Source organism: Tursiops truncatus, chromosome 3 (genome assembly GCF_011762595.2).
Source record: "Tursiops truncatus isolate mTurTru1 chromosome 3, mTurTru1.mat.Y, whole genome shotgun sequence".
NCBI lineage: Eukaryota > Metazoa > Chordata > Mammalia > Artiodactyla > Delphinidae > Tursiops > Tursiops truncatus.
Window position 1 is genome coordinate 63,672,889 of NC_047036.1, and position 27,103 is coordinate 63,699,991.

Below are 27,103 nucleotides of genomic sequence, written 5' to 3' on the forward strand. Positions count from 1 at the left end.
GGCTTGTACACAGTGAATGTCTTTTAAACTTTTTATTGACATACCGCACAGAGAAGTGCACAAATCCTAAATGTATACCTTGATGGATTTTTAACAAAGTGAACAAACACTGCACAGGGAATCTAGAAGTAGAAATTTATTGATATTTTCTTCTTAAATTTTTTTAGATTGCAGCCCGGGAGCTCAATATCTATTGCCATTTAGATCACAACTTTATGACAGCAAGCATACCTACTCACCGGCTGTTTGTTCACGTACGCCGCCTTGTGGCCAAGGGATATAAGGTCAGCTTTGGCTTCAACTTGTGGGAAAAGGGGATTAGAGTCTCTTCCAGAGAGGGAAATGTTTTCTAAGATGGTAGGCTATAACTGGTTTTGGAATTTGATATTTTGGAGAAGTTAAAATTTGTCATAATTATTGGCAGTATAGCTCCATGAGTTTTTAACATACTAGATATTTAGGGTAAAAAGTTTTTTCAACTCTGTGATGGCGTGTTTCATAGTGATTTATCCACACTTGCAAGGTCCTTGTGGTACTTATTACTTAAGCCCTACCTCTGGACATTGTGGACTAATTTATTTATTTTAAATGTTTCAGAATTAACCTTTCAAAGTCTAGAATTAATGTTTTGTTAACAAATTTTCCATCGTATTTGATATGCAGTATTTCTTACTTTTGTTGAAGGTGGGAGTTGTGAAACAAACTGAAACAGCTGCGTTAAAAGCCATTGGGGACAGCAAAAGTTCACTCTTTTCCCGGAAATTGACTGCTCTTTATACAAAATCTACACTTATTGGAGAAGATATCCTTTTCAAATAGGAATTGTTTTTCTTAAATGTTACAAGGACTTTGTTTTAAATAGCATTTTTTAAAACTGTTCTTTGATTGGGTACCTTTTTGATGAGATGAGGCAGTATGGTTACCTTGACCTGTGATTCGTAAGGTACTGAAGAGAGAAGAGTTGATATTGGCTGGAAAGAAGCATTTTTCAAATGCCATAGTAAAAGGAGAGTTCATTGTATTTTAAGAGCAAGAAAAAAGAGAGCCTGATAAAAGATGATAGCAAGTTAGCAACTGATGTGAAATTGCATCTTTCCTAGGCCTTTGTGGGCAGTGGTTAGGTGCTTAGGGCTTACAAGCTCTTGTAGATCTTCCTAAGATGAGACCTAAAAAATAGCTTATTTACTTCAAAATGTGAAAAGAAAACTACCAAGTTAACACACAGTTAACTGCTTATAAAACATAATAGTAGGTCATCTTCATTAATTGTTAGCATCATAAGAATTTTATTACTTTTCAAAATGGATTGTAAGCTTTCTCACTTGCAAGAACCCTCAGTATATATAATGATTGCCCCCCAGTTTATAGTCATTGATAAATTCAGTGAGTTACTCGAAGCAAAATGATTTTAACAGCAAAGTCATAAAATTCTATCAATTATTTAAAAACCAAATAATTATATATCAAATATGATAAGGAAGCATTTTGTTTACTGTGGAATGGGGTCAGGTCTCTCAGAATAAAAGAATGTAGGGATAAGGTCTTAAATGATACTGTGTGAAGGTATTGCTGTTATGGTTTATTACAGATGTGCTTATTTAGACGCCTGCTTAGCTTCTACCCAAATGCTGAAGGCTGTTTTATTCCATTAATACCATGAATATGGAACGATTATCACTCAGAGTGGACCCCAGACCATTAATAGCTCTTTGTTGTTTTAAGCTGATCAGGCTGTAAGAACTTCGCAATTTTATTGTTTCTTTTGCCTGAACTTGAGTCTCTTTTTCAAAGCCTGCTTCTAAAACAGCACCCCTCCGTGCTTCTCTTTTGCTGCTGCTGCTGTAGCTCTTATCTGCTGATGCCCAAAGTGGATGTTCCCAGACTGACTTTGTCCAAAATCAGCTTTCATCCCTGAGAATTTATGTAATGGACTTACTGCACACACACACACACGCGCGCACACACACACACACACACACACACACACACACACACGTATGTATGTTTCTGTTTTCTTTTTTGGTTTTCTTTTCTCATATCTTTTAAAAATTCTCTTGCTATGTCTGAGAGCTGTTAGGTACTTTAACGGAGGAAAGTAATTTACACTATTTTAGTGTATCCATGCTTTGACTTGTGGAATTAAACATCATGAGATTGTTAAGGAGTCAAGGCTCAGCCTTATCCAAGTAAAGCAGAGGGTTAAACATTGGTGCTTCCACAGGATCTGAGGCATATCACAGGCCCTTTGGAAGTGAGAGGATAATAGTTGTCTGTTCTCATGAGTCTTATATCTTAGGGAAGATAAGTCATGTAACTATGATCAGAATAAATCAGAAGAGTAAATGCTGTATGGAAGAGTTTTGCATAAAGCAAAAATGCCCAGGAAAATGAACCATTATTTTAAGGGAGAAAAGCTAATGGGAATGTAGCATTTGTTTTTCTTTAATGATTATTACATGTAAATCCTTTAGTCAAGCTGGATGATGCTGTTAATGTCGATGAGATAATGACTGATACTTCTACCAGCTATCTTCTGTGTATCTGTGAAAATAAGGAAAATGTTAAAGACAAAAAAAAGGGGAACGTTTTCATTGGACTTGTGGTAAGTACTTTGTAGGTGAAGAATGAATGATAGGGACTTCCCTGGTGGCGCAGTGGTTAAGAATCTGCCTGCCAGTGCAGGGGACACAGGTTCAAGCCCTGATCCGCGAAGATCCCACATGCTGCGGAGCATCTAAGCCCGTGAGCCACAACTGTTGAGCCTGCGCTCTAGAGCCCACGAACCACAACTATTGAGCCTGTGCACCTAGAGCCTGTGCTCTGCAGCAAGAGAAGCCACCGCAATGAAAGGCCCGTGCACCACAACGAAGAGTAGCCCCCGCTCGCCACCACTAGAGAAAGCCTGCACACAGCAACGAAGATCCAACACAGCCAAAAATAAATAAATAAAATTTAAAAAAAGAACAAATGATAGATGTTCAAGGAATCTTTAAATATGTGTAATCATGTATGGTTTATAATGAGGCTATCTGATGGGTTGTGTCCTCAAGTAATTATACTAGAAAAATATTTTCCTCCCAATTTTATATGTTAAGTTACTAGTTATAATTTTCTCAGGTGGCTACTTGGCACTCTGTGCTATGGAGAGATCCAGATAGTTTCTGTCCATGGGCTCTAGCAGTTTAGGGTTGAAGATTGACCCAGTGACAGGCATGCATGTGGACAGTGTACAGATAGCAGAATAAAAGTCAACACATGCATGGATAACAAAGGGTTTTACAAATTTCCTCTAGGGATTTGAAGTTAAACACAAATGATTATGGGATTGTCATATCTAGTTTAGAGGAAAGTTTGAGAGTTAAAGGGAAATGATAGCTGGCTAGTACAAAACTCTTTTTAGTAAGGATTAGGAATATTTATAACCAGTCTTCCAGGTAAGTATAATTTGTGAATCATAGTTTTATTGATCTTGCCTTCTGGCAATTTGTGAGCAGATTTGCCCATTTATAGACTTACTTGGACTCTGCTTAAAATCTTAGGTTTAAGGACCCTTTGGAACTATTAGACTCCCTTGTTCTGTTAAGCACAAGTAGGATACTTTGCCTAATAATAACTCATTCTCTTTGTTTTTTGCAAACTTCTGCAACCAGCTACAATATCAACAAAAATTCTTACAACCCAAATGTCTCCAAAGTACCTTTTAATACCTCATTCTGACTGCATAACTTTGTGCTAACTTGACATTTGCTTAATCAGTAAGCCTTTCTCTCTGGACTTTGCATTACTGTTGGATGGCTCTAAATGATTTTTTTACCCTTGAGAAGCACTTTTTATCTAGCTGCAGGCAATTGAACCTACCTACAAATAGTAAGGTTACTTGCTTTTAAGCTTTATCAGATGTAATGTGCTATTTTATATTTACCTGGAACTCAATCTAAGGAGCAGAGCTGATAGTATACAACTCCTACTTTGTGCGGTTAGAAATATGCTCTGGCCTACTGCCAAAGTTAACCGTAGTGTATGAACTGGCATGCAAAAAAAAAAACCAAAGAAATGATAGTTTGCATCTCAGGCATTTTCTTGGGACCCATTCTTTACCTCACCAACCACTTTTGGGCTGATGACATCCAGAGGTCTGGTCCAGGCTGCACCTCTCTTGTGAGCTCCAGGCTCTTGCTTCCAACTCTTCATTGGACAAGGCACTCAAATTCAGTGTGGCTGAAACGGATCTCATCTTCCTTTACCCTGTTCTTGCTGGGTTTTTCCCTGTTGTGGTGAGTGTCACATGTTCCCCAGTCACTACCTAGGAGTCATCCTTTGGATACTGGTAGTTAGTCTGAAATCAAAGGCTTTTGTGTTGTAGTGCCACTCATCAGGCCCGCTACCATCAGGCTGGGCAATGCACAGCTTTATACTGACTGACTATGGGTTTATCAGTGTTACATATCACACAGAGTAGTACATGTTGCAGGTTTTATGACATAGACCATTTCTCTGATTTAAAAAAGCAGAGGGGAATTTATCTGGCTGATAAATTTATTACTTGAACTTCTGTTAATATATTTTGTAAAAATTTGGTTGTAGATTGGGAGATAAACTTATATGTGTATGCTAATGTACTTACAGTCAAGCTATCTGGCCACTAGAGAAGGCCTCTGGACTAGAATTAAGGAACTTCCTTGAGCCAAAAATGAGTGATTTTTTAAAAAGTTATAGAATAATCAAGGAAAAAATGCATAAAACAGAAATTTACAGTGTAATATTGAGACAACCACCCAGGTTAGGAAATACAGCACTGCTCACAGAAGGGCCCCTTCCCTCTGGAGGTAACCATAATCCAGACTTTAAGGTAATAATTCCCTTGCTTTTAGATACAGTTTTACGTCCTTAAAAAGTATATAAATGTAAATATATTGTATGTATCCTTTTGGGTCTTGCTTCTTTGTTTACCATTTTGTACATGGGATTTATCAGATATTACATGTGTTACCTTAGTAGTTTTTTTGTTATCATTGCTACATTGTATTTCATTTTACAGTTTTTTTATTCTTGTGGATTCTTTCCAGTTTTTGCTTGTACAAAGGATACACTGTCAACCTTTTTGCACATGCCTTATACATGTGCCTGAGTTTCTCAAGAGTATATAGGTAGGGGAGGAGTTGCTGAGTTATAGGATGTGGATGTTTTCAGCTTTCTTAGAAAATGCCAGGCAGTTTTCTGGAGAGGCTGTGTCAGTTGACTTTCCACCAGCCATCCATGAGTGTAGGGACTGGTTGTTTTTCCTCCTGTTAGCTCATGCAGTCTGTTACTGGCCCCATGCCTTTCGTAATTGTCAGTAGTGAGTAAGAGTGTGGCTTGTGGAGTCAGACTATGTGAATCTTGCCTCCACCACTTTATTGCCCCTTGACCTTCAGTAAATTACTTAATCTTTTTCTTCTCTTCCAAACGATGATCTTTTCCAGGTTATCTTGGCTATTATTGGCTTGGGGTGATGGAGATGGCTTTTACTTATCATAGTTGTTTCCCTGGATAGACTATGTACATAGTGTGTATCAGAGTTTGTTATATTTGATTTTTTTTGCAAAAATTATACTTTTTTTTCCTTCAACGTTTTTATTGGAGTATAATTGCTCTACATTGGTGCGTTAGCTTCTGCTGTATAACAAAGTGAATCAGCTGTATGTATACATATATACCCATATCCCCTCCCTCTTGCGTCTCCCTCCCACCCTCCCTATCCCACCCCTCTAGGTGGTCACAAAGCACCGAGCTGATCTCCCTGTGCTATGTGGCTGCTTCCCACTAGCTATCTGTTTTACATTTGGTAGTATATATATGTCCATGCCACTCTCTCACCTTGTCCCAGCCCACCCCTCCCTCTCCCCATGTCCTCAAGTACACTCTCCATGCCTACGTCGTTATTCCAGTCCTGCCCGTAGGTTCTTCAGAATCTTTTTTTTTTTTTTGGATTCCATATATATGTGTTAGCATACAGTGTTTATTTTTCTTTTTCTGACTTAGTTTACTCTGTATGACAGACTCTAGGTCCATCCACCTCACTACAAATAATTCAATTTCGTTTCTTTTTATGGCTGAGTAATATTCCATTGTATATATGTGCCACGTCTTCTTTATCCATTCATCTATTGATGGACACTTAGGTTGCTTCCATGTCCTGGCTATTGTAAATAGTGCTGCAATGAACATTGTGGTACATGACTTTTTGAATTATGGTTTTCTCAGGGTATATGCCCAGTAGTGTTATTGCTAGGTCATATGGTAGTTCTATTTTTAGCTTTTTAAGGAACCTCCATACTGTTCTCCCTAGTGGCTGTATCAATTTACATTCCCACCAACAGTGCAAGAGGGTTCCCATTTTTCCACACCCTCTCCAGCATTTATTGTTTGTAGACTTTCTGATGATGGCCCTTCTGACCAGTGTGAGGTGATACCTCATTGTAGTTTTGATTTGCATTTCTCTAATGTTTAATGATGTTGAGCATCCTTTCATGTGTATGTTGGCAATCTGTATATCTTTGGAGAAATGTCTATTTAGGTCTTCTGCCCATTTTTGGATTGGGTTGTTTGCTTTTTTGATATTGAGCTGCATAAGCTGCTTGTATATTTTGGAGAGTAATCCTTTGTCAGTTGCTTCATTTGCAAATATTTTCTCCCATTCTGAGGGTTGTCTTTTTGTCTTGTTTATGGTTTCCTTTGCTGTGCAAAAGCTTTTAAGTTTCATTAGGTCCCATTTGTTTATTTTTGGTTTTGTTTCCATTTCTCTAGGAGGTGGGTCAAAAAGGATCTTGCTGTGATTTATGTCATAGAGTGTTCTGCTTATGTTTTCCTCTAAGAGTTTTATAGTGTCTGGCCTTACATTTAGGTCTTTAATCCAGTTTGAGTTTATTTTTATGTACGGTGTTAGGGAGTGTTCTAATTTCATTCTTTACATGTAGCTGTCCAGTTTTCCCAGCACCACTTATTGAAAAGGCTGTCTTTTCTCCATCGTATATTCTTGCCTGCTTTATCAAAAATAAGGTGACCATAAGTGTGTGGGTTTATCTTTGGGCTTTCTGTCTTGTTCCATTGATCTATATTTCTGTTTTTATGCCAGTACCATACTGTCTTGATTACTGTAGCTTTGTAGTATAGTCTGAAGTCAAGGAGCCTGATTTCTCCATCTCCATTTTTCTTACTCAAGATTGCTTTGGCTATTTGGGGTCATTTTTGTTCTGGTTCTGTGAAAAATGCCATTGGTAGTTTGATAGGGACTGCACTAAATCTGTACATTGCTTTGGGTAGTATAGTCATTTTCACAATGTTGATTCTTCCAATCCAAGAGTAAATCTCCATCTGTTTGTATCATCTTTAATTTCTTTCATCAGTGTCTTACAGTTTTCTGCATACAGGTTTTTTGTCTCCTTGGATAGGTTTATTCCTAGGTATTTTATTTTTTTGTTGTTGCAATGGTAAATGGGAGTCTTTCCTTAATTTCTCTTTCAGATTTGTCATCATTAGTGTATAAGAATGCAAGAGATTTCTGTGCATTATTTTGTATCTGCTACTTTACCAGATTAATTGATTAGCTCTAGTAGTTTTCTGGTAGCATCTTTGGGATTCTCTATGTATAGCATCATGTCATCTGAAAACAGTGACAGTTTTACTTCTTTTCCAATTGGATTCCTTTTTTTGGTTTTCGTCTCTGATTGCTGTGGCTAAAACTTCCAAAACTGTGTTGAATAATAGTGGTGAGAGTGGGCAAGCTTGTCTTGTTCCTGATCTTAGAGGAAATGGTTTCAGTTTTTCACCATTGAGAACAAGGTTGGCTGTGGGTTTGTCATATATGGCCTTTATTATGTTGGGGTAAGTTCCCTCTATGCCTACTTTCTTGGAGGGTTTTTATCATAAGTGGGGTGTTGAATTTTGTCGAAAGCTTTCTCTGAATCTGTTGAGATGGTCATATGGTTTTCTCCTTCAGTATGATAATATGGTTTATCACATTGATTGATTTGTGTATATTGAAGAATCCTTGTATTCCTGGGATAAACTCCACTTGATCAGGGTGTATGATCCTTTTAATGTGCTGTTGGATTCTGTTTGCTAGTATTTTGTTGAGGATTTTTGCATCTATCTTCGTCAGTGATAGATGGCCTGTAGTTTTCTTTCTTTGTGACATCTTTGTCTGGCTTTGGTATCAAGGTGATGGTGGCCTCGTAGAATGAGTTTGGGAGTGTTCCTCCCTCTGCTTTATTTTGGAAGAGTTTCAGAATGATAGGTGTTAAGTCTTCTCTAAATGTTTGCTAGAATTTGCCTGTGAAGCCATCTGGTCCCGGGCTTTTGTTTGTTGAAAGATTTTTAATCACAGTTTCCAATTTCAGTGCTTGTGATTGGTCTGTTTATATTTTCTATTTTTTCCTGGTTCAGTATCGGAAGGTTGTGCTTTTCTAAGAATTTGTCCATTTCTTCCAGGTTGTCCATTTTATTGGCATAGAGTTGCTTGTAGTAATCTCTCATGATCCTTTGTATTTCTGCAGTGTCAGTTGTTACTTCTTTTTCATTTCTAATTCTGTTGATTTGAGTCTTCTCCCTTTTTTTCTTGATGAGTCTGTCTAATGGTTTATCAATTTTGTTTATCTTCTCAAAGAACCAGCTTTTAGTTTTATTGATCTTTGCTATTGTTTCCTTCATTTCTTTTTCATTTATTTCTGATCTGATCTTTATGATTTCTCTCCTTCTGCTAACCGTGGGGTTTTTTTTTGTTTTTCTTTCTCTAATTACTTTAGGTGTAAGGTTAGGTTGTTTATTCGAGATGTTTCTTGTTTCTTGAAGTAGTATTGTATTGCTATAAACTTCCCTCTTAGAACTGCTTTTGCTGCATCCCGTAGCTTTTGGGTTGTCATGTTTTCATTGTCATTTGTTTCTAGGTATTTTTTGATTTCCTCTTTGATTTCTTGAGTGATCTCTTGGTTATTTAGTACTGTATTGTTTAGCCTCCATGTGTTTGTATTTTTTACAGTCTTTTGCCTGTAATTGATATCTAGTTTTATAGCATTGTGTTTGGAAAAGATAATTGATACAATTTCAATTTTCTTAAATTTATCAAGGCTTGATTTGTGACCCAAGATATGATCTATCGTGGAGAATGTTCTATGAGCACTTGAGAATAAAGTGTATTCTGTTGTTTTTGGATGGAATGTGCTATAAATATCATTTAAATCCATCTTGTTTAATGTGTCATTTAAAGCTTGTGTTTCCGTATTTATTTTCATTTTGGATGATCTGTCCATTGGTGAAAGTGGGGTGTTAAAGTGTTAAAGTGGGGTGATTGTGTTACTGTTGATTTCCCCTTTTATGACTGTTAACATATACAGCACCTTATATATTGAGGTGCTCCTATGTTGGGTGCATAAATATTTACAATTGTTATATCTTCTTGGATTGATCCCTTGATCATTATGTAGTGTCCTTCTTTGTCTCTTGTAATAGTCTTTATTTTTATTTATATATTCATTTATTATTTTTGGCTGTGTTGGGTCTTCGTTTCTGTGCGAGGCCTTTGTCTAGTTGCGGCAAGCGGGGGGCCACTCTTCATCGCGGTGTGTGGGCCTCTCACTGTCGCGGCCTCTCTTGTTGCGGAGCACAAGCTCCAGATGCGCAGGCTCAGTAGTTGTGGCTCACGGGCCTAGTTGCTCCGCGGCATGTGGGATCTTCCCAGACCGTGGCTCGAACCCATGTCCCCTGCATTGGCAGGCAGATTCTCAACCACTGCGCCACCAGGGAAACCCAGTAGTCTTTATTTTAAAGTCTATTATGTCTGATATGAGAATTTCTACTCCAGCTTTTTTTTGATTTCCATTTGCGTGGAATATCTTTTTCCATCCCCTCACTTTCAGTCTGTATATGTCCCTAGGTCTGAAGTCGGTCTCTTGAAGATAGCATATGTACAGGTCTTGTTTTTTTTATCCATTCAGCCAGTCTGTGTATTTTGGTTGGAGCATTTAGTCCATTTACATTTAAGGTAGTTATTGATATGTATGTTCCTATTACCATTTTCTTAATTGTTTTGGGTTTGTTATTGTACGTCTTTTCCTTCTCTTGTGTTTCCTGCCTAGAGAAGTTCCTTTAGCATTTGTTGTAAAGGAGATTTGGTAGTGCTGAATTCTCTTAGCTTTTGCTTGTCTGTAAAGGCTTTAATTTCTCTGTTGAACCTGAATGAGATCCCTGCTGGGTAGAGTAATCTTTTTCCTTTTCGTCAGTTTAAATATGTCCTGCCACTCCCTTCTGGCTTGCAGAGTTTCTGATGAAAGATCAACTGTTAACCTTATGGGGATTCCCTTGTATGTTATTTGTTGCTTTTCCCTTGCTGCTTTTAATATTTTTTCTTTGTATTTAATTTTTGATAGTTTGATTAATATGTGTCTTGGAGTGTTTCTCTTTGGATTTCTCCTGTATGGGACTCTCTGCGCTTCCTGGGCTTTATTGACTATTTCCTTTCCCATATTAAGGAAATTTTCAACTATAATCTCTTCAAATATTTTCTTAGTCCCTTTCTTTTTCTCTTCTTGTGGGACCCCTATAATTCAAATTATGGTGCGTTTAATGTTGTCCCAGAGGTCTCTGAGACTGTCCTCAGTTCTTTTCATTCTTTTTTGTTCATTCTGCTCTGTGGTAGTTATTTCCACTATTTTGTCTTCCAGGTCACTTATCTGTTCTTCTGCCTGAGTTATTCTGCTATTGATTCCTTCTAGAGAATTTTAAATTGCATTTTTTGTGGTGGTCATCATTGTTTGTTTGCTCTTTAGTTCTTCTAGGTCCTTGTTAAACGTTTCTTGTGTTTTCCTCATTCCTCATTCCTGATCCATTTCCAGGAGTTTGGATTATCTTTTCTATCATTGCTCTGAATTCTTTTTCAGGTAGACTCTGTATTTCCTCTTCATTTTTTTGCTCTGGTGGGTTTTTGCCTTGCTCCTTCACCTGCTGTGTATTTCTCTGTCTTCTCCTTTTGGTTAACTTACTGTGTTTGGGGTGTCCTTTTCCTAGTCTGCAGGTTCGTAGTTCCCGTTGTTTTTGGTGTCTGCCCCCATTGGGTAAGTTTGGTTGAGTGGGTTGTGTAGGCTTCCTGGTGGAGGGTACTGGTGCCTGTGTTCTGGTGGGCAGGACCACATCTGGTGGTGTGTTTTGGGGTGTCTGTGAACTTAGTATGAGTTTAGGCAGCCTCTCTGCTAATGGGTGGGGTCGTGTTTCTGTCTTGCTAGTTGTTTGGCATGGGGTGCCTAGCATTGGAGCTTGCTGATCGTTGAGTGGAGCTGGGTCTTAGCGTTGAGATGGAGATCTCTGGGAGAGCTCTCACAGATTGATTTACATGGTGCTGGGAGGTCTCTGATGGACCAATGTCCTGAATTCGGCTCTCCCACGTCAGAGGCTCAGGCCTGACAACCTGCTGGAGCACCCTGAACCATCAGCCACACAGCTGGAGAAGATGAGCTGTGAGTTGGGTGTCAGCCACTGCCCTGTTGTAGTTCTGTCTCAGCTGTCTCCAAAGGTCACCCAGATACATTGGGTTATTCCACCATTCCTCAGAACTTACATATGCCAGTCTGGGATTTGTAGATGTCTTCCTGTTACTCTTCATTGAAATACCTTGCATTGGTAGTGAGAGATATGCTAATAGTGTTAGTTCTCTTCAGTTCAGAGACTGGGACAGTCTGAGCCTTCATGTGGCCAAGTCAGGAGCAGCTGGCCAGCGGTCCCAAAGTGATAACATGTCAGATTCCAAGAAGGCTTTTGCAACTAGAGAAAGCCCGCGTGCCGCAACGGAGACCCAATGCAGCCAAAAAAAATCTTTTTAACTAAAAAAACCAAAAGAATGTGACTCCAATAAAGAAATTAACATGCCAGAAAGAAAAGCTGTGTAGTGGATGCTGTGGTGAGCCACCCAGACCTCGCCTTCAGGACAGACATTCCCATCCCCCCTATATTTTTTATTTATTAATTTTATATATTGAAATAGTACCTTACTCCTACTGTGGTGGCCATGTTTCTAGAAACATATCACTTCTTACTCTCAGTATTGGCAGCCACTATTTGTACAGTACTTTATAGCTTAGAAGGTGTTCATTTATTTTCTGATTTGACCCTTACAATAACTCTGTGAGGGAAGTAGGCTGGTTTATCCCCAGTTACAGAGGATGACCCTGAGGCCCAGGAGGGTTTAATGACTTGTCACAGTCACTCAGTCCGGTGTGTTAGATCCAGGACTTAGTTGGACTCAGGGTGTCTCTCTAAAATCCCATCTAGCATAGTTTAGATTGGTGAGTCTGACTTCTTATTTAAGAGTCTTGGAAAGCAGACAGGTTTTCAAACATTTTAGAAATGCAAGTACATACTTGTGAGTGTCGTCTTTACTATTTCCACGTTTATTAATGCTATGTCATAGTTACGATGGGGAAAATATATATATTTTCTGTGCCATTATATTTTTTTTTTTAGGGGGTGCAGCCCACCACAGGTGAGGTTGTGTTCGACAGTTTCCAGGACTCTGCTTCCCGTTCAGAGCTAGAAACTCGGATATTATGCCTGCAGCCAGTGGAGCTTCTGCTTCCATCAGACTTGTCAGAGCAAACAGAGATGCTCATCCACAGGACCACAGCTGTGAGGTGAGCTGGCACATTGCTGGAAAGTCATGTTGATTCTGAAACTTAGATCTGATTCCCAAACTGATAATAAAGTTGTTAAAAATGATTTTTCTTTATAAAAATATTTCATCAGTAGTAGTGGAAATTCCGAAAAAGAAAACCAAAATGACCCTTAATGTCACCTTAATGAAGGCTTTTAGAAGTTGCTCTTTTTAAAGGGGGTTATGATATTTAATGAAATTATTTGAAATTAAAGGGTTTATGATATTATTAAATGATATTATTTGGTAATTAATCTTCAGTTTCTGCAGGTAATCATTTCTTAGAAAGTTTATATAATTTTGGAAATGCCTTATTTGTGCTGCAAGTTTCAATTTGTGGCTGAGTCCACTAGTTAAATTTACTAGATCTCTGGTCACTCCTCTTATTTATGAGGCAGTGTGCTAGGCATGATGGCGTATGGAGGGAGAAGATGTGCTTGTGATATGTGTCTGGCAGAGTTTATAATCCAGCGGGAGAAGCAGATGTGTAGAGACCTAACTGGATTCCCAAAACATGATGTATTGCATGACAGACATGAAGGTGCCTAGGTGAGAAGATTCTGTACTGTTACCCAAGGAGTTTGGTGGGAGAAGAGACTGAAAAGGTGGCCTGGGGCCCGGGTGAAGAGGACTTTATATATTGAGGAATTTGGACTTTAGACCAGGCCGGAGAGCCCACGAAGATTTATATTTAATAGGTTGACAAATCAGTTGGAAAATCAAATTAATTGATTCAGTGAAGTTCTGTATGTTTCTTTGTTCTTCGAGTTAAATGTTCCTTTTTCATCTGACTTGAAATTCTTTCAAAGTAGCTTTCAAAATATGTTTTTCTGATTGTAACCCTAATCCATATTCATTTAGGAAAAGTTGAGAGTTAAAAAAAACCCCATAAAAATAACAAGCTATAACTCAGAGATAACTACTGTTAAACATCTTGGTGTATTATTTCTGGGTATAATCATTTTTTGTTTATAAACTTTGATTCATGTTACAAAATCAGTTTTGTATTCTGTTTTTTTTTAAATTCCCCATGTATTTTTTTACTTTATTATGGAAAATTTCAAACGTATATGAAATTATACTGAATAGTTTAGTGAACCCCATGAATCCATCAACCAGCTTCAGTATTTCTCAACTAGCCAATCTCATTTCATCTATAACTCTACGCTCTCCATCCCTGGATTATTTATCTGAAGCAAATTCTAGAGAACATCATTGCATCTGCCAATATTTCAGTCAGTATTTATGAAGACAAGATGACTACATAACATTCAGTCATATAAGTGGATCATACAGTAATTTATCTATTCCCCTTTTGTTAGATTGTTTTCATTTTTTTCAGTATTACAAATATTGCTATGATGAATATCCATGCATAGAAATATTTGTGTGCATTTCTGATTATTTCCTTAAGCTAAATTCCTGAAAGTGGAATTAATTGGTTAGAGAGTATAAACATTTAGGAAACTCTTGATTGCTTGCTAGAGTTGGTAATATTAAGTTATACTTCTACCACTGTAGTATAGGTAGGTTGTTTGAGCCCTTGCTAGTATGGGAAGTGATCACTGAAATAATTTCTGCCAATTGGATAGACGAAAAATTCTGCATGAATTCCCCTTATTTTGTTCTTAATCCTTTTCTGACAGTGTTCAAACTTGGATAATTAAAAGTCAGACAAGTAGACTTGATAAGGGATGCTGCCTTTGGAGGGCTAAAAAAGTTAATAAAATCTCTAAAGATTTTAAAGATAGTCTTCTAAAACTATATTTCCCATATTTTATATCTTTGATTTTGTTAATTTTCCTTCATACCTGAGTGTATATTTGATTAAATTAGATGTAATTGAGATTAAAATTGATCAGTTGAATCAACACTCTCATTTTTCTGATTTCCACTTATTTTTTAGCTTTCATTTATTTATTTTCATAATTTATGATTTATTTTTAGTAGAATACTATGATTCAAACCAGTACTACTGAACAACAGCTAAAAATGAAGACCACATTAAGATTTTGAAACAGCACATCATTTAGAAATCTTTCACACAAGATATAATGCTCAACAGACAAATGTATAAATTAATGTAGACAACTGGAAGTTCTTCAGTTGGCATAGATTATCCCATTTTGGTGACAAACACTTTTTTAACTAGATAAAATATTTGAGACTATATTATCATATCTCATACCATGATTATTATTCATTCTCAGAAAATTGGATATATTCAATTCTAGCTACAGTATAATCACAGCATTCTAACTAGAAAGTCTTCTTTTTTTATAACATCTTTATTGGAGTATAATTGCTTTACATTGTTGTGTTAGTTTCTGTTGTATAACAAAGTGAATCAGCTATATATATATACATAGATCCCCATATCTCCTCCCTCTTGCGTCTCCCTCCCACCCTCCCTATCCCACCCCTCTAGATGGTCACAAAGCACTTATTTTTATAAAAAAATAAAGGCAAAATTCAATAAAACATTCCACAAAGACATTGCCAAAATGGAATTTTTTGGCTGGCAAGCCTGGGGATGTTCCTAAATGTTTACTCATCAAATGAGATTCAAAAGCCATTTGGCATACCAAAGATAGTTTGGGTGTCATATGTGGGTTTTACCAAATTTGATGACTGCCTTTGTCTTGTTTTATTTTGTACTTTTCTGGTTAGCATTGGGAGTATGTAATTTTTTCTGTGTGTACTAACCACATGTAATTTTTTATTTTATTCACATAATGGACTAAACACTCAACAGTTAATCCACATTTCTGTGTAGTCTAAAGCTGATCCATATCTAGGTGTAGAATGGAGCAGTAGAGATTCAAAAGTCAAACGGTCAAGCAGTGTGGCTCTTGTGACATAGGGTTTGGGTTCGAAAATTGGCTTTCCTCGTAGCGACTTTGGTTGAATTACTCAATTGTGTTGTCCTTCAGTTTCCTTTTCTGTAAAATAGAGAAAGTAAGAGTGTTTACCTCATAGGATTGCTGTGAGGATTAAATAAGTTAAAATAAAGGCAAAGTGCTTGAAACAGCACCCAGCATAAAAAGCTCTCTATAGATGGAAGCTGTTCTTTCTGTTATTCCCATCAGCCATTATCTCTCTGAATACTGCCTCTCCCCTCTGCTCCGCTAGACCTCCTACTAGAGGTATGTTGGATCTTCATATTCTACTCTGTGCATGGCCCTTTACGGTGTCATCTCCCATCCACAGCTATGATTTTCATATGGTTTTTGGCCCTTGGGGATTTCCTTTTTTTTTTTTTTGAATCTCTTGAAAAAACATTTTTGATTATATATTAATTCACTATTTCTCTGTATTTTTAGTGTACTGCCTGGACCAATTAAGCCTCCATACTTAATGGTAGCATTCCATTATTTTTATGCTTAGAAATATCTCTCCTTATTCTGAAAACACTTACACAATTACTTATATTTTATTTTAGTCGATTTATTATTTTAAAAAAATTTTTACATTCAACTTCTAATTCACTTTTATTTTGCTTTACTGTGTGAAGTGTGGTCCTACCTTAATTTCTCCCTAAATGCTAGTGGGTCCACTTTAACATCCATAAAATTTAGCTTTTATCAACCTGAGATACAGTTCCTAGCCTTGTGTAAAAAAAAAAAAAAGAAGTTAGCAACGGGGATCGGGAATGCTTTTTTTTTTTTTGCGGTATGCGGGCCTCTCACTGTTGTGGCCTCTCCTGTTGCGGAGCACAGGCTCCGGACGCGCAGGCTCAGCGGCCATGGCTCACGGGTCCAGCCGCTCCGCGGCATGTGGGATCTTCCCGTACCGGGGCACGAACCCATGTCCCCTGCATCGGCAGGCGGACTCTCAACCACTGCGCCACCAGAGAAGCCCGGGAATGCTTTTAATTAGGGTATGAAGAACAGAGCTTGCCAAAACTCTGTTCCATATTTACTACCAGTAAATAACATAGCATTGAATTTTCAAGGAGAAAAGTTTGTTTTGTGTTTCTGGTGGTATCTTCTTCTTTGTTTTAAATAGTGATGGGTAGGTTCTTGAGTCTCAGATTTAGAATTCCTTTGTTTTTTCTTACACTATAAACCTGAAGTTAAAACCATCCGTTTTTGTCACTTAGTGGTTGATATTTTATTAATACTGAAGACATAATAAAGCTTTGTGAGAAAAGGCAGAATGTTTTGGAATTACAGAATATCCATTTTAAGTACGTATTAGGTTTTTTGTTTTGTTTTGTATTTTTTAACTTTGACCACAAGAGGTCTCCAAAGCATTTCATATACCATGGATAACAATTGAAAGACTACGAAAAGCTTTACTTTTATTTGTCTAGATACAGAATTAATTTGTATTGTATGATAATTTAGAGTAAATAACTATTAGTCAAAGATAGTACTAAGCTAAAGTTATTCTTTCTCAATAATGATAAACTATCAATTTTTCTTCAGTGCATTATCTTTTATAGATAATTTATGTAAAATTTTATGGATCATTTATGTAAAGTGTGTTTATAGATTTCAGTTTGGTTCTTAGAAAATTAGTCTTACTATATTAATTGTTATCTTTTCCATTTGTTGTAAGAATGTATACATTCTTACATTCTCTATAGAGAGAAACAAAGGGAAAGTAATGATTTTAAGCACTGTATTAACTGCAGGTAAGATCACTTTAGCTTAGAGATGTTATATGTTTATAAAACTGGTCAAGGGCTTCCCTGGTGGCGCAGTGGTTGAGAGTCCGCCTGCCGGTGCAGGGGACACGGGTTCGTGCCCCGGTCCGGGAAGATCCCACGTGCCGTGGAGTGGCTATGCCCGTGAGCCATGGCCGCTGCCTGTGCTCCGCAATGGGAGAGGCCACAACAGTGAGAGGCCGGCGTACCACAGAAAAAAAAAAAGAAAAAAAACTGGTCAAGAGGAAAGGTATAGAAAACAATAAACAAATATTAATTAATATTTACTAGTTCTCAAAGAAACTGATTTTTGAGGCAAGTCAGATGAACAGAGCAGATGATGGTCAACTTTGAGTACAGAGAGGGAGAGCTTTCTGGGCCCTGACATAGCCAAGGAAGGCCTGTTGGAGGAGGTTGGCTGGCATAGGGGCATTTGCAGGACAGGGGGCTTTGAATTGGTAGTGGGGAGGGAGGACAGTATGTTGTGTGTGTGGAAACGACATGAACTCTGGGGCCCACAGGCTGGAAATAGTAGAGGAAGTGTGAAAACAGTGGGGAGACTTTTCTGTTTGGAGGAGAACTTTCGTGTTGAGAGTTGGGGGAAGAGAGAGTCAAGGACCTTAAAATCCAGCCAAGGGGTGTGGACTCCTAATGAAAGGCAGTTGGGTCTCTGGGCAAAGAATGGCATGATAAAAGAGAAGAGGCCTAGTGTGAGTGTTGAGATAAAAGAAATAAATAAACAGTTCCCATAAAAGAAAAAAGTGTACAGAGAAAAGGATAAGATCAAAGAATTTGGAGAATGTCAGTAGTTGGGAGTCGGAGGAAGAAGGATAGAAAGAAACATAAAGAGAGGAGATAAAGAGCCAGGTAGAGAACCAGGACAAGGTAGGGATATGTAGTTGTAGTCCATCTGTTGCAAATGATATGGTCAGTGGTGTGTATGAATTTTTTACAATATTAACTCTTAAAATTTTCTGAAGCTGCATGACATTTAGAAAATTATACTTGGCTAAAAACTAACAGTGACCAGTTGATACCATTTATCCATCTGGTGAGAAAGGATGTCTAGGTTCCCCCCTTGGCCTTTGCTAGCATGGGTGGAGTTGGACCACATTTTTTTACTGTGGTGTTTGGCTGGAGTAGAGTGGTTATTGTCTAAGAGTTTTCTGTCTTGCTTGGCTGCACCTTTCCTGGGTGTTTGGGGAGAGCAGGATTGTTGGACCTTTTTTGCCTGCTCCTGTTGGCCTTTCCCGATTGTCAGCTTCTTCACCTCCAAGGCTGGGATGTATGTGGCAAAAGTAAACTCAGGGGACTCACCTCTAGGTCTCGAGTTCCCTGCTGGTCTGCTTTCTGTCTGCCTTTCAGAGTGTCTTCTGTTTGTTTTATGTATAATGTCCAGGGAATTGTACTCAGCAAGAGAAAGAGGGAAAAGTGTGTTTACTCTTCTTTCCCAGAGCAGAAGTGCTTCTAATCAAGATCTTATTTTAGAGATTGTTCTGAGTATGAATGAACTTTGCTTCCTTGATATTACTTTAATTTAATTAAAATAAAATTTAAAAAGCACTTTAAAATTTTAAAAACTTAATTTAAAAACAATTTAAAAATTTAAAAACTAGTGCTAAAAAGCACTAGTTTGGTTGGCTGCCCTGCCAGGGTGAGTGTAGCAGCCTAAGGCAGGACAGATGTGGGGTTTGGAGAGAAAGATTGTATAAAGTGGAACTGAAAGAGAATCAAGGTTGGAACAGTGGAGAGAGAGCAATATTAAGGAGGGGTTGGATTAAGAGTCTCCTCAGAAAAAGGCAAAGAAGGGATGGCTCGTGGCAGAAACTGTGTCATAATAATCTTTTGTGTCCCCAGGACCTATTATAGTAGCTTGCATATAGTAGGTACTTAATAAATGCTTGATGAGTGAATGACTAAACAAGTAACTTTTGGAATAAGGAGAATAATGAATATTTCCTGTTTGTTTTTCTTAGGAAAAATGAATTGGATTTTATAAACGTGAAGGGATTGTTGTAGTAGCTGGAAATTCGTACAGGATATATGATGGTAAATGTGTATTTAAATGGTATGAGGATAGCCAACTCATTTTGGGAAGACCATATTAATTTCCTATCATTTGACAGCAAGGTTCCAACCTCATCTCTGGCACTTGAAACTTTTTCTACTGTGTTGCTCATAGGAAATCTTTTTTTTGTTTTTTTCTCTTTCTGTTCTGTTTTTCTTATTTTCTTTATTCCTTGTTTCTAGAGTAGAAGACAAAAGGTAAAGTTGGCTCCTTTTTCATTCTGTTTCATTATGTTTATTATGTAATAATTTTCACTTCACTATTTAGAAAATTCAAAATTAGAATATTGATTGTGGTAGTAGATATGGTAGTGGATTAAGTAGCAGAAATAAATCTAATACACAGTAGGAAAATGTGTCTCAAGGCAAACATTTAAAGAGGAAGTCTTAATATATTAAAAATCTGTTTTATATTGATTTCCTTTTAAAAATTATATTAATTCCTTCTCTGGTAGAAATGCCATTGTATTTTCAGTAGTTTTCTTGGTGCAGATAGTTTTTACATCTCTAGCTAGGACTTTTAATGGGTAGCACTTAAAAAAAATTTATATATTTATTTATTTTTGGCTGCGTTGGGTCTTTGTTGCTGCACGCGGGCTTTCTCTAGTTGCAGCGAGTGGAGACTACTCTTCATTGCGGTGTGTGGGCGTCTCACTGCGGTGGCTTCTCTTGTTGCTGAGCACGGGCTCTAGGCACGCGGGCTTCGGTAGTTGTGGCTCTCAGGCTCTAGAGCGCAGGCTCAGTAGTTGTGGCGCAAGGGCTTAGTTGCTCTGCGGCATATGGGATCTTCCTGGACCAGGGCTCGAACCCGTGTCCCTGCATTGGCAGGCGGATTCTTAACCACTGTGCCACCAGGGAAGTCCTTAATGGGTAGCACTTTTAACTCATATATATGAAAATCCAGATTTTAAAACACAATAAATTAATAGATATTCTACAAGAGTGTTTGCTGTATGGTTTATCTAAATAGTGAGCGTCTTTGTGCATTTTCATTGAGTGTAAATCCTCAGGAATATCTCTATTTTAAAAGAATAATGGGGTGTACATGTTATAGGTTTATTGATAGTAGTCGAATAGGAAAAAACAGAATTTGAGGAGTCTGGAGGAATGATTACTACAGAGAACTCCCAAGGTGGGGCCAGTCTACTTGAACAGAAAAGTTGGGAAGCAATTGTGTGAGATGTGCAGAATTGTTCTACTACTTTTACTTGATTTTTGTAAATCACCTGTTTGTTTGGGCTTGGAGATTTAATTTCATAAAGTCTCCTAATTAACTAAAACATTTTATTCTGAAGTTACATGATCACCAAGGTAATTAGTGGCAAAGCCCACTAGATCTCCAGTCCTATTTGATGTTGATAAGTCCACCTCCTGCCATCATTAAGATATAACCTAATAGCAATATGAAGTACAAAAATCTCCATAATTGAACTCTTTAAAAAGGTAGCCATCTATCCTTAGGATCTCTTCAATTATTTTTCTTCCCTCTCCCTCTTCATAGTTCAAAGATTCATTTCACGTTCTTCCCTTCTAACAAAGCTTCCTTTCATTGTCTACCTTAAACCAAAACCTTGGTTCAAAGCGCACCCCGCCTCCTCCCCACCAGGCTTGCTTATGTCAGAGCCTTTGTGGTCGCAGACTTATCCATTAGTCTTTTCAATGACTCCTTCCTGTCAAACCATTCTGCTGAAAGGAGATTTCTTACTAATTTCCATTATTTTTTTTGATTACTCTGAAATTATTCCCTTATCTCTTATTTTCAGGCCAGGAAGTTCTTCTCCCTTCCATCCTCTTTTTGTGAATTCTTTTTAACCACTAACCCAAGTCTTCATCCCTAGAGCAATAAAAGTCTGTGAAGTCCTGGCTTGCCTTTTCCCTCAACCATTTTTCTTCTCTACCTCCCTTTCCCTCTTCCCTTCCTTACCCCTCCTCCCTTCACCTTTTTAAAGAAAATACCTGTCTAGTATTTGATTCAATATATAATTTGATTTAATATACATAATGCTGAGGTTGATGGCGTTTCTCCAGGCTTGCTTGGGAGCCCCTTCACACAACAGCAGCTCAGAAAACTCTGACAAGTTCTTAGGACTCTTTCCCTCAGCACCATCATGAGCTCTTTCTGTTACTTTGTACCTTCAGCTCTGATCCATTGGCCATGCTGAGCTGGGCTCTCCATCTCAAGGGAGTGGACATGGGCCCTGAACACACTGTACTAGATTGTGTACTAAATTGCCCCCAGCCCTAACAGGAAGGCTGGTGGAGAACAGAATTCATGATGAGTGGATCTCTGTGTCTTCCCTGATGGTCATGTTGGACCATGACCACACCACAGGGTTAGTCTTTACCTGGTGGGGCCATTGAGATCAGGAGCGTGCTGAGTATCACATGACATCTTTAAGATGGTTTGTGTCCAGCCAGGGAGGCCTGCACCTGACCCACCCATCAAGGCAGTGCTTTTTGAGCTGTGGTCACAAATCATTAGCGGACTATGAAGACAATCTTATGGGTTGCAATTACCACTTAAAAAAAAAGAAATACAATAGTGTGGAGTCAAAGATAGATGGGTGCGTTGTATGTAATAAGCTAAGTATTGTTGTATGAAACTTTGTTTTGACATTTGCTGTACATCCTAATCATGATTTAACCCAAGAAAAAGTTGCTTCAAAGACAGATTGACTTCTGGTCATTCCTGTTAACAACAAATCAGGTAAGGTATACAAAACACATTAGCTAAATAATGTTTCCCTTTCCATTCAGTTTCATAAACAGTTATTGTACAGTTACCCTGGATCTTCTTGAGATTAGAAGATCCATGACCTTTGCGCATTAAAGGCTACCAGTCTACTTGGAAAGCCAGCACCTATACAAATCGCTGCAGTACAAAGTAGATTATGTAGTGTGTGTGATAGGAAAGCAAACTAAATACTGAGAGAGTACATGAGAGGGAGAGGATAATTCTGTGTAGAGCAACACTGCTCAGTAGAAATGTAATGTGAATCACATATGTAATTTAAAATTTTTGGTAGCCACATTAAAAAGTAAAAAGAAACAGGTGCAATTAATCTTAATAATATACTTTAATTCAGTATACCCAAAATATCATTTCAACATATAACTGTTACATCCCTTTTTATATATTAAATCTTTACATTCCTTTTTACAAAGTTTTCGAAATCCAATGTGTATTTTACACTTACAGCACACTTCAATTCCAACCAGCCCTATTTCAAGTGCTCAGTAGCTCCGTGTGATTAGTAGCTGCTGTATTAGACAAATGCAGTTTTATGCAATGTAGGGAAGCATCATGCAAGAGAAGTCCTAGAAGGATAGGCAACACTTAACTAGACAGGTGTTGGGAAAATACATTGCACAACGAGAGAAAGGTTTAAACACAGATGAAATAAGAGTTTGTAGTGACTTCCCTGGGGGCTCAGTGGTTAAGAATCCGCCTGCCAATGCAGGGGACACGGGTTCGAAGATCTGGGAAGATCCCACATGCCGTGGGTCAACTAAGCCCGTGCACCACAACGACTGAGCCTGCTCTCTAGAGCCCGCGAGCCACAACTACTGAGCCCGTGTGCTGCAACTACTGAAGTCCACACACTCTAGGGCCTGTGTGCCGCAACAAGAGAAGCCACTGCAATGAGAAGCCCATGCACTGCAACGAAGAGTAGCCCCCGCTTGCTGCAACTAGAGGAAGCCCACATGCAGCAACGAAGACCCAGTGCAGCCAAAAAAAAAAGAAATTCTAAAGAGTTTGTAAAAAATAGTGAAGCTCTTACTATATACCAGGTATATTCCATGATGATTACTCATATTAACTCAGGTAATCTTCACAACAAATCTTTGAGGTAATTACTATTATTATATAGTAATTACTATGTAATTTATAAATTATAAATTTTTTATAGTGAGGAATCAGGCACAGGTGGTCTAGTAGCATGTATGCATATATGCATGTATCTGTCTTTCTGTCTCCAAAGATTACCTTGTCCCAAACCCAGGACCTGTGAATATATGAGGTTAAATGACAGAGGGGAATTAATGGAGCTACTCAGCTGATTTTAAGGTAGGGAGAGTACCCTGGATTATCCAGGTGGGCTCAATAATCACAAGTCCTTTAAATGTGGAAGGTGGGGGGGTGGGCAGAAGAGTCAGAGTGATGTGCTGTGAGTGTGTGACCCACCCATTTTGGCTCAGAAGATGGAGGAAGAGGCTACAAGCCAAGAAACGTAGCCTACCTCTAGAAACTGGAAAGGGCAAGGAACTAGATTCTCTTCCAGAGCCTTCAGAAAGGGAACACAGCCCTGTCAATACCCTGATTTCAGCCCAGTGAGACCAGTGTTAGAATTCTGACCTACAGAACTGTGAGATAATAAATGTGTGTTGTTCCAATAAGCCACTAAGTGACAGGTGTTTAATACTGTTGAGATATAATTTTTGCAAGTAAGAATGTAAAAACTAGTTTGCTTCTGACTAAAATATTGGGAGTTTGGAAGTATTTGATAAAGTGGTTACTGCCCTTTTTAAGCAATTCCTGGTTGCCAAGCCAGGCAGTCATTTAGGTATCGGTAAGGATACTTTACAGTCTTTATGTAACTTTTAACTCTCAACCCCCGGATATCACAGAGTTTACTTGTGGGTGATTAAATTCAGCAAGACAAGAGATTGCCCACCCATGGAGAATAAAATCCTATTTCTTCTCCCTTCTGGAGAACAGTGGGAACAGCCTGGCCTGTAGGTTGATTGTCATATTCTACCTCCTTCCCACCTACTTACTGCTACAGAGAGACACAGAACTTAGCCTCTCAACACATTCTGTCATTTTTCTGCAGAAGAAAGGGCTTCCTTAGGTTAGTTCCAAAGCCCTGTGAGCATAAAAGTATTTGCCTGTAAAAGGAGAGAAGCCTCTCTCTCCCTCCTTGTTTGCCTGTTTCCTTTCACTTTATCTTTCCCTCTGTACTGACAATGCAAAGATGTTACTTAAAGGGTATGTGTTTTATTCAGTTTTGCCATTACCCTGTATACTAAAATACTACCTTTGTCAAAATGCTGATGTTTTACAGTGCTCTGCAAATACATAGATAAAAAGCATTCCCTTTTTTTTTTTAAAGAACAATTCCAGAGTTAAATACTGGCTGAATATTGGAAACAATAGTGGAATTCATTCGTCCCCCCACCCCCCACCCCGGGGCCTCGGTGATGTGAAGTGTTTATAGGTGTCTTTCCTCTAACCTCAGAAGTGGAAAACTTAGGCTTTTCGTGTGTGGTGCTGTCTTTGCCCCAGGAGCTTAGTGAGTGCAGCCCCATCTTCCAGAATTCTCTTTGTGGCTTAGGGAATGTGTATGATTTTCCTGCATTCCTTGTCGGAGGCTCTAGGCCACGCTAATTGCTCCTGAATGATGACAGTTGCCTGCTAAGCAATCCTTGTGTCTAAATCGTATTTTCACATATAAATAAAGAGGTGGTGATTTTGTTTTACAGATAGAGTTTCACTTCCAGACTTTTCTATTTGATTGGACGTCTTTAAACAACAAGTTATGCAAGAAGGTTAAATTGATTGATTTTACAAGAGTTTGAGTTGAAAACCCATTGCTTAAGTAAGGTAGCACGAAGCCAGGAAGATGGCGCACTTTCTCCTGTCTAGTCCCTTGTCCCTTTCTCTGGGCTCTTGTTGCACTAGACTAATTGCTGTGTTCTAAACATGTCATGTACAATGAGAGATGACACAGGACAGTGGTCTGAGTACAGAGTCTGGGGCCAGACAACCTGTGTTTGAATCCTAGCTTCCTTGGTTTTTTGTTTTTGTTTTCGTTTTTTAGCTCTGGATCTTATTAACCTCTCTGTGGCTCTGTTTTCTTATGCAAAACCAGGTATATAATAATGGAACTTTTTCACAGAGTAGTAGTGGGGATTAAGATAGTTAATACATATAATGGGTTTAAAACAGTGCATAGAACATAGTAAGTGCTCAGTAGATATTAGCTCTTTTTTTCATTCTTCACTTGTTATTTTGCCATTCTTAAGCTATTCTTATGTGGTGTGGTGTGTTTTCTCCTCATCTGTCTTCTAAAATAGTCTGTATTTTAACAGTCTTATTGCTTTTATGAAGCTGTCCTGCAATTTTCAGTTGGGATTCTAGCCTTGGCTGTACATTGAAATCACCTGTGTATTAAATACTGATGCCTGTGTTTTTGCTCTGTGCTGGATTTCGCTTGTAGTGGCTTGTGAGAATGGATGGTTATATTTCCATGGAATTTTCTTTCAGGTAAGCTTTGGTAGCTTAAAATCAGCCATGGTGAGAATATTTACACTCTTGAAATTGGCAGATACTACCACAGGCATTCTTTTCAATCTACTTGGTATTTTAGTGATTTGTTTATAAGCACCTCTAAATAGATACTGAGCCCTTTAGTAGGGTTGTGTTAGTTTGCTAGGACTGATGTAACAAAGTACCACAGCCTGGGTGGCTTAAAACACAGAAATTTATTGTTTACACTTCTGGAGGCTAGAAATCCAAAATCAAGGTTCCAGCAGGGTTGGTTCCTTCTCAGGGCTGTGAGGGAAGGCTCTCCCAGGCCTCTCTCCTGGCTCATAGATGGCCGTCTTCTTCCTATGTTTCTTTATGTAGTCTTCGTTTTGGGTGTGTGTCTGTGTCCAGATTTCCCCTTTTCTTAGGGACACCAGTCATATTGAACTAAAGCCCACCCTAATGACCTCACTTCAACTTGATGACCTCTGTAAGCACTCTGTCTTCAAAAAAGGTCACATTCTGAGGTACTGGAGGTTAGGAGTTCCACATAGGGATTTTAGGAGGACATAATTCAGCCCATAACACACACACAGCAAGGAACTCCTTTTTTCCATGTATTCCTGTAGTGAAGATTTGTTGAATTGAAAAGGAAACATCAGTTAGTTATTCATGTACTATGAATTCCAGATCGTCAACTTGATTATTTTTTTTGAAGCAGCTGTTTCTTGGGATAATATCAGAGTTCGTTATTTGTAGAGAAAAATATCGGTTTAGGAAGATTGGTTATTTTAAGTTGTCTGAGGCAGGCTCGAGCTTGTTAATGAACTCAAAGGCATATGATCCGAGTGAAATGGTCTTGATTTTGTGTCTGTCACTGAGAGAATGCTTTTAATCATGCATGAAAAAAATGTTTGAGATGAATTTCCACTAAGCTGAGAATGTTTTAATGCTGATCATTCTCTTCAGGATTATGTAAGACTCTCAGAAAAGTAGGATTTCTTTTGCTTTTTCTCGAAGGCATATAATGTCAGGTAAAGATTTTGTGATTTTTGTGATTAACAAAAATGTCTTTGAACCACAGGAAACGTAAATTATTTTGTAAAAATTTGCTTCGTGTTAGGATGATTGTGTGTATGTGAAATAGTGGATGACATTTAGACTATGATCATCTCAAAGCATATAAATATGGAATGTACTTTTTGAAGTTAAATGTTTTTCTTCAAAATGAGATACTTCTCTGCATCATTGCTTTTTGCTGAATAACTACTTGAATTAGAATCTTATTCCAAAAATGTATTTGAAATACACACTGGCACAGGAATTGGTTGGTCTAAATGTTCAGATTTTTTTAGTTATCCATTTTATACGCATCAGTGTACACATGTCAATCCCAATCTCCCAATTAATCACACCACCACCACCACCCTGCCGCTTTCCCCACTTGGTGTCCATACGT

General features: G+C 38.2%; 1 protein-coding gene across 4 annotated transcripts in view; it reads left to right on the forward strand.

Annotated features, from left to right (window-relative positions):
• Window positions 1–27,103, forward strand: part of MSH3 (mutS homolog 3) — a 179,797-nt gene that overhangs the window by 18,581 nt on the left and 134,113 nt on the right. For all 4 annotated transcript variants that reach the window (XM_019929750.3, XM_019929751.3, XM_073802256.1 and 1 more), the window contains exons 5-8: window positions 168–284; window positions 685–802; window positions 2,457–2,602; window positions 12,490–12,656. In XM_019929750.3, the coding sequence (XP_019785309.1) occupies window positions 168–284; window positions 685–802; window positions 2,457–2,602; window positions 12,490–12,656 (548 nt within the window). The remainder of the gene's footprint in view (window positions 1–167; window positions 285–684; window positions 803–2,456; window positions 2,603–12,489; window positions 12,657–27,103) is intronic.